General features: G+C 41.1%; 1 protein-coding gene across 2 annotated transcripts in view; it reads left to right on the top strand.

The window, feature by feature from the left end:
* The window catches only part of mtpap (mitochondrial poly(A) polymerase), a 21041-nt gene extending 16632 nt beyond the window's left edge, over positions 1-4409 (top strand). For both annotated transcript variants that reach the window (XM_010780965.1, XM_010780955.1), the window contains exons 7-9: positions 900-992; positions 1099-1172; positions 3516-4409. In XM_010780965.1, coding sequence (XP_010779267.1) covers positions 900-992; positions 1099-1172; positions 3516-3854 — 506 coding nt within the window. In that variant the 3' untranslated portion in view covers positions 3855-4409. The remainder of the gene's footprint in view (positions 1-899; positions 993-1098; positions 1173-3515) is intronic.
* The last annotated feature ends 4197 nt before the right edge of the window (positions 4410-8606 follow it).

The following is an 8606-nucleotide window of genomic DNA, read 5'->3' as shown; positions in this document are numbered from 1 at the left end:
AAACGTAGGAAAATGTAAAATACGATGGCGAAGAAGAAGATTCCAGTGGCCCCAATTTGTGTCCATTCTGGACAAGTGAAAAATGTAAAGTAAATTGCCAAACTCACTTGTCCATGGACAAGTACTCTCTAAAAACTTTTTCTCACACTGAGTATAGGGTAAAACATTGAATTGCCAAACTTAATTATATATACTGATATCAGTGAAATATCATATGTTCATACAATGCAATTTGTTTTTAAATAAGTGTCTGCCGTTTTATTTATTCCTACAATCTAATTCCTTTTGCCTCTGTAGGTGACTTAATGTCATATTTCAAATCACCATGCATACAACTGTAATAAATGTCTCCTGTGATCATTTAACCACCAGTCCACTGCAGTTCCTCCATCCCCCCCCTCCCTCTGTCACCTTGGCTGCCTTGATAATTGCCTTCCAAAAGCAATCTACCCCCCATCCCTCTCCTCCACCCCCTCCTCGTCTGCCCCGTTTAGCGCAGACTCTATCACACAGAGTGCTTACAGTACAATAAAAAGCCCATCTCTCTGTGAAGGTCGATGACCCCGCCTCTGCCGGACACACACGCACGAGCATACAGGCAGCTATTTAAACAGTGGTGTAACACAGACTATACAGCACCACCTGCAGTCTTACTGTAGTGAAGAATACTGTTAACAAGGGCAGTGGTGGAGCCAAGCAAGGACACGATCTAGGCCCCCTTTTTTTTCCTCTTCTTTGACCATCTTTGACACGCATGTACACACACCTGCTCCCCCTACTGTGTCTTACTGTTACCTCTCCACGAACACACTTCCACCATCTGTCTATGTCTTGTTTATGGCCATCATATGCGTGTAAAGGCAGTCATTTAACTTGTGTCCCTGATCTCGTCCCACAAGGTCCCGAGGACAAGTGCGTGATTGAGGACAACGACTGCACGTTTGTCAGCGACTTCAGCAAGATCCAGCTCGAGAGCAACACAGAAACACTGGGTGAGCAGGAGAGCGTAGAAACCAGGCTGTAGGGCTACAGCTCAGTTTGATTTATACCCTTGTTTCTGTTTGCTGCTTACTTGACTTTTTCTCGCTTTTTTCTTAGAGCAACTGCTGTGTGAGTTCTTTGAGTTCTACTCCTCCTTTTCCTTCAGAACGCTGTCAATCAATATCAGAAAGGTATGTTTGATTATTCACATTCATTAAGTCCGATGTAACAAACGTGGCCCAATTATGATAATCAGCTTTACAGGGCTTTATATTAAGTTGATGTGCATTGTTAAGCACTTGGATTGATCAGGCGGCCACAAACATGACTTCAAATGAAGGATAATGTTGCTCCAGCAAATCAAATTAAAGGTGATCAAATATATCCTTGTTATGGTTCAGCTATTTAAGGTTTATGCCCACATTTTAACCACTATTCAGACATGTATTGTTGGCCATACACAACAGTTACAAAGGTAACCCTGCTAGTTCAGAACTAGTAACAATGTTGTCATACTTTCAACTGAGAACATGTCTGATTTGAATGCTGTCGGCTTCAAATAAAGTCAGCATCAGCACATAAATGGATAAATAAATATGTTCAAAGAGAAACAAAACATATTTTTGCCTTAATATGAATACTGTTTTAAACGTATCACTCGAGCATAATCTCTTTTCACACACAAATATTAAATAAACCAGGAAACAACCAGCTGTGATTGAGCTCATTTATGTTGTTGAGGAGATTCCCTCACAGTGTAGGAAGAATACATGTTAAAAAAAACATCATAAAGCAGCAATAATAATCAGACTGGTGTTCCTTCACCAAATGTAATGTTGTATTCATTTCCTTCCATCATGCACAGGTCACCTTTGTCTGAATGACAAGAAGCGGTCACTTACAAACAACTACAAAAACAGTGTGTTGTCTGATAATGGCTCTAGTCTCTCTTGTGGACTTAGTAACTAGGCAGGAGCTGCTGTTATTGTCACCCAAGCTGTGATTTCATACCACATATCAAAGATTTGTTTGATTTACTTCAAATACTGTCAAAGTTATTAAGTTTGTCCACCAGAGAGCAGAGTATTCTTTAAAATACCACATTAGAGGGATTGCGATCAAAGTGGTTTTAGTGTGTAACCAAGAAAAAGGGCATAATAATTATATGTTGTTTTAATAGTTTTAAGTTTAACTGCCTTGAAAATCCAGTACCAATAAAGCTCTACTTACTATAAGTTCCCGCCAACCCTAAGTCCATCTTGCAACTTGGATGACTTATAATTTAACTTCAAAATCCAATGTTGCATCACTGAAAAACCAGAACATAAATAAAAATCTTTTCAAAAATAACACACCCTGCTCAGCCTCCTTTCCACATGAGCTCACAGCCACAGAGCTGAACACCAGCAGAGAAATCTGTTGGTAATAAAGTCAGTGTTTGGTGCATGGCATCTTCCCACACACACAGATGACAGCTGTCCTTGTCAAAAATGATTGATGCCAGCCCCACAGGGCCCGGCGCCCTTGAGCTGCGATCCCAATTAGGAGCTCCATCAGGCTGAGTGTAAACAAACGCATATTCAATATATTTAGAGCCACATTTCAGTCTGTTGTTGACTGTGTAATACTTTTTACAGGCACTGAAAGAGCATCCACAATGGAACTTTTTATAAATAAAATGCGTAGGAATGATTAACATGAAAGGTACTATTTTGCCAACTTTAAAACCTACCTCCTAGAACATTTAATAATATCCTATGTATCATCTATTACTTTTACCCCTAGAATTGTATTTTGATAAAGTAGGTGTTAATGCTTGGGTGGCACATTATATAAGATGCAGGGCTACGCTTCGGCTGAGAATTTAATGGGTGCCTCTGGAAAAGAGACCCTGGAGCTTAATATATGAGACTAATATCAAGTTTGACACGATATAAGAAACCTGCAGGTACACTGCAGCCGTGACCCGTACCTATAGGCTTTCACCAGTGGAGCAACAGCCATAAATCTCCTTTACTGTGCTACAATTCTCCAATTCGCTCCCATTCTCTGACTGATAGCTTTATGTCGCCATCGTCTACCCCCCCCCCCCTCCACAGCTCCATCACTTTATCCTTCCAGCCCCTTTACTGTCACACTTTAAGCTGGGTATGGCATGCAAAGTACCATGGGAGGGTCTTGACTTTTCTCTGACCCACATGTTGAGGGTTCATTTGATGGCCATGACTACTAGATAGGGGATCAGATCATACATGTTTTCGTTGCTAACACATTTGATGTGTCTAGCAGGTTTCCAAAGCAGTTAGCTCATTCCCATTCTTCACAACTCAAGTCGAAATGTTTTCCAGAGCCAGGTCCATGCCTATCCCATGTGGTAACCTGCTGAGAGGCGTTCCAGTCAGCTATATGTTCCACAGATAAAGCAGCAAAGACCTATAAGCATGACCAATATATGGACCATAAAATACAGGACTGATGCTACTGCTCAAGAGTGTGTATTCATCTGCCGACCTTGTCCCATTCCTCCTCTCCAGGGCAAAGAGCAGAACAAGCCTGAGGTAGCCCCGCTGCACATCCAGAACCCGTTCGAAACCACTCTGAACGTCAGCAAAAACGTCAACGCCTCACAGCTAGACCGCTTTGTGGCTTTGTGTCAGGAGAGCTCATGGCTGATCCAGCAGAATAAAACTGCCCCGTCCAGAGGTGGTACTAAAGCAAAGGGTGCTATCACACCTTGGGGAGTATCTACCCTCCTTCTGCCCTCCCAGGTTGCAGGGATCAAAAGTCGCAAGAGACGGAAATTCGAGCCGGCGAGCGAGAGGATCAAGAGCTTGCTGGAATCCTTAAAGAATATCAACAAAGAACTAAATTAAACTCCTTGAGGTCGCAGCTCCATCGTTTTACTATCACTTTAGCTAATGCTTTGGTCAACTCCACCGTCTGGTGTACTTTTCTGGTGCCTCACTGAGAAGGAGAGGAGCAGCTTTAGCAGTTGATTTCATCTGCTGGACTGTGCTGGACAAATGTTCCAAACATTGACACTGGAGGGTGTCACTGAGGCTTGTATGTGCATATATTTGGGCCTGCAAAAAGGGAGTTATTACTATGTACTATACTGTGGACTTCCCTACTCTGTTGTAATTAAAGCAATTTATGTGTGAACTGATGCAAATCCTGCCAGACGTTCTTTGGAACAAAAACTACCCTAACATTTGAATATATCTCAAATAAAATAAAAATCATTATGGATATATTTTTTTTAATGAATATTACAATACGGACAGAATGATCAAGATTCTGTTGCAAGTTAATGGGTTTGTTTAATATGGCACTCAAAATCTGACAGAAGGCAGTTAAAAGAGTATGGCATGCATCAGAAATAAACCAGAATACACAAGTTCTATTAATTAAAGAGTTTATTGAAAATATGAAACGTAATGCCTTTCTTTATTATTCAAAGTGTCTGAAAGATGGATATATGGATATTTTTTCCATTTTTTTATGTTTCCAAGTCTTCCAGTAACTTGATAGAATAAATGAAACCACTATTTATGTCACACCTGTGTATTTCTCTGACATGCTCATATTGAATTTGAACCCCTGATGTGTAACGTACTAGAGCATGAAGAGGGCTTTGTGGCAAGTTACAGTAGCTTACAAAACACTGCTGGCTAAGCACACTTGGCATGCTTTTCACCTATAGCTACTTAGCTAAAACTAACAGTCCTAATAAATCAATGCTATACAAAATGAAGTTAATAATCCATACAACAGTATTATAAACTTGTGTGGCTAGCTAAATCGTTTTAATTGGCGAGCTACTGGAAACAAGCCTCTATGCTAACTAGCTGGTAATAGATATTATATCTCTTTGTTTCCATTAATTGCCAGTTGATTGAATTCTTAATTTAACCAAATAAGATTGAAGTAATGCAGTCCACTAATGCTATTAATAATTATGTTAGCTTCAGCTAGTTAAGTAGAGTTACTAGTTGAAGAGGCTGGTTGTCCTTAATTAGCTCAGCTTTGTTTCCATGTAAGCTAGCTAGTCATGAAGTCTGATGCTCTACTCTTAAGCATCGCTGATCAGAAGGAACATCTGGAATTATTCTTGGGGAAATACTTTTACGTTTTATGTTATCTATATTTATAAGTGGTAAAGAAAACTAATTGTTCTAATTGGAGATTTAAATAAAAGTATGTAAATCTGTTTTCACACTGCATTTTAATGTAGTTAATGTATTCACCGTAGACTTAACAGTCTACATTTTTACTGCCTTTTGTACAGTATAAAAAAACACTAAAGGGCTTCTTTTTTCTTTTCTTTTAACGTCTCATCTGGATTTTAATTTTATGAGCAGAAGATCTAAAACAGTGACATAATGGTGCTAGCTTGTGTTAAATATATATACAGAAGTAGACAGCTCATCAACTTGGCCATCCAGTTAATTGGAACCAAAGTCAGCCAACTTTGTGGCAAAGTCTGTTAAATCGATTGACCTCTCTGAAAACCCTCTGATTGACATGTCGTATAAAATATGTGAAATAAGACATACCACTTTAACTCTTAATTCAGTTTCCAACCTAGCCGCTAATCACAATGCCCTAAATGTGGTTAGAAGACCAAAGGGGTCATTCTTTTTTCCAAAGTTACATAAGCTGAATGGATGTATGTGTCTGTGAGTTAGAGGAAAGAGAAAAGACCTTAGGGTGCATGTGTTAAAAGTGCATCTGCAGGTTCACGTCCTATGAGTGTGCCTGAGTGTGTTTGTATGAGTGTTTAGGGCCCATGGGACAGTGTTTGAGGAGCAGGGAGTGTGCAGCCCACAGCTGGTTTTCCGCTCATTGCTTTGGGAGGTCAGGGGGGTGAGAGGACAGACTTTTAACTACCTACCCTCCTACCACCCGTCCTTCCTTTGACACAGATGGGAGAAAAGGACTGAGGCAGAAGAGGGCCCATCACCCCCTCACCTCGCACCCCCCTGGTTTTGAACTTCACTCACTGTCCCTGCCTCCTTTGTTCTAGCCTACATTTTTATTTTAAATTCTGTGGGCCTCCTGTCTTTCTATCATGATCATCTCTTTTCTCCCAGAGTGGCAGCGTTCTTTGAGGTTTGCTGAGATTGTTTATTTCCGTTAGTGAGTTTCTGACTGATGGGTTTGTTGTGGTCGAGCAGAGTGGATATGAAAGGTGTTGTTTAGAGATCCTTTGGGTTGAGAAATCTGGTAATTAGTATTCGATAAAATTGGACTGCTGGGTGCTGTTGGATTTCTCAAAGGAGCTAGAGTTCAGATTGTGGATCTTTTTATTTGTATGTGGTGGTTTAAAATGTGCTGTATACTACTGTTTGATTTGTATTTATAGACTGGGGGCACTCCCTCCATTTATTGAACAGTTTATGGGGTAATTACGAGGATAGATAGAAACTGTGGCCACTTGCCGAAAGGTTGCCACGGGGTTAATGATATTTCTTTCTAGCTTGTCTTAACCATTGCAGTGGCAAGGTTTTATGTGACCAAATCCCGGCGATAGAGCTCTTAAGACAGCAAAGGGACCAAGGTTGTGTTTAGCTAACCTGCCCAGCAGTGACCTTTCTTAGAGGTGTTTGCAGGCGGCACACTGTGGGATCTGATTTATTAGTAAAACTGGTGAAAAGTGTAAGATGGATTGGCCCTCTCTCAGGAAGTCCAGAGGTTCAGCGGTGCGATGACCGGAGTTTATGTTGCTGCCTTTTTTCTTGGCTCCTAATGCGCCTTCAGAGCCTGAAAGAATGTAAAAAGGTGGCCTGAGGGTTTGAAAAACATGGGAGGGATTTGAGGAAACTCGTTGAGGGAGGAAAAGAAAGGGAAAAACACCAAGAAATGAAAAAGATCTTGGCACGCATTTGAGATGAAATGCCCCCTAACATGTTCAAGTCCTGAGCAGCTTCTTTCACAGAGTGCTGTGAGCATTCAAGCAAAAGCCTCTGGAGAACAGGGTGTTTGATGTGAAGGCCTTATCTGTTCGAGCCTTTTTCAGAAGTTCTTTTTTTATCAAGCTTTCCAATCAATACGCCACCCCTTCCACTTACCTCCACCGACTGCACAAAGACCTTGGAGCAGTATGGGGAACCTAATCTCCAAAACACTTCCCCTTGCAGTTCCACGAATTGTCCTTTCAACATTGTGAGAGGTCATTACGCTGGTTTCCTTGGTTGAGGGACAAGCGTCCTGGAGGACCAAGCTTCCCCGCATACTCCAGGTTTTCCAACACCACAGTTGGCTGTGAATAAGACGTGCTGAAAGGGAGCAGGGAGCGCTGGAATGCACTTGTCCATGCAGAGTCCCCTAAAGGTTATCACTGTGTGTATCTGGCTTCAGAGTAACTACTGCATAACTGCAGGGGTGTGTACTGGCTGTGAAATGTGCTTATTGAAAGCTACATTCAAGTGACCCCAATTCAAATGTGGCAGCCTGTCTCCTTTTTCCATCTCCCTCTACAATGAAGCCATGAGGAAAACTATTGGCAACAGACTTGATAATGTTTTACACTGTGTTTTCGCTGTACGGGAATGCCTGGGACCAACAGTACCATTGTTTCAGTGTAGGACTGCTTAATTGGAGCCTGGCACAGAGTTACTGGCAGCCAAGGCCTCCGAGTGTCAGCGACCGACCATGGTGGTTTTACATTCTTTCTCTCACTGGACAGTAGAGAGGCTGCGTCCATTCAATACTGGCCAGAGCAGGCCCCAATTGAGACAGGGACTCTATGCTGTGATTGTTGATGAACCGTCACATGGATACGCCACACACAAGCACACATGGCTATTGTATCACTGCGATCAGGGCATGGATATGTATCTATAGAAACGCACCCACTCATCCACAGTGCACCAAGCTCTCCTGGGTTCCTGTACTCCGTGACTAGAGAATGAATGTGTGATGCCACATACACCGTATACATGTGACACCAAGTCCCCAGAGCTTAAGCTGCTACCATTACCACTACATATTCTGTTGAAGCTGCCTTGGTGCCATAAGAGGCTAAAACTAATATGATGTACAGTTTTCAGTTATTGTTGAGCGTTTAGTTCCTCCTTGTATTTAACATATTAGAGTAATGGTTTCATTTACAGGTCCGTAATATACTAATCATTTCCAAGATAATTTAGTAATTTGGTATATTACAGGGTGACAACTGTCTACTTTCCTTTTAGACATATTTCTGACTTTTGCATTAACAGCTGACTGGCTAGAGACTGACTATAAGACTCCAGACATAAAGTCTACGTTTTTGTTTTTCAAAGTTAAGATTAGATACTGTAGCTGCGTTTCCTTACCGCAACCTTTTTTTAAGACTTTTCCTCTGTTATACAGGACATTTTCCATTGAAAAATTCTAGCAGCAGAGGTGATGAAGTTAAACCTATTATAATGAAAATAGAAACATTTCACTGTGTACACTTCCATTCCAATGTACCCTAGGGACTCATGTAATGAATGTATGTATACAGGTATGCACAGAAGACTTTTCCTGTTTGATTATATAATAAGTTCCAAATAACATAGTTACTTGGGAAATATTCAGAGAATTGTCTGAATTAGTGACTCTTGTATTTGAACTCCAACAACTTATCAGAATTATGT

The sequence above is a fragment of the Notothenia coriiceps genome, unplaced genomic scaffold, assembly GCF_000735185.1.
Source record: "Notothenia coriiceps isolate Sejong01 unplaced genomic scaffold, NC01 NC01_scaffold00000491, whole genome shotgun sequence".
NCBI classification, from domain to species: Eukaryota; Metazoa; Chordata; class Actinopteri; order Perciformes; family Nototheniidae; genus Notothenia; species Notothenia coriiceps.
Note: the sequence above shows the minus strand (reverse complement) of the source record. Positions and strands in the feature narration are given on the sequence as shown.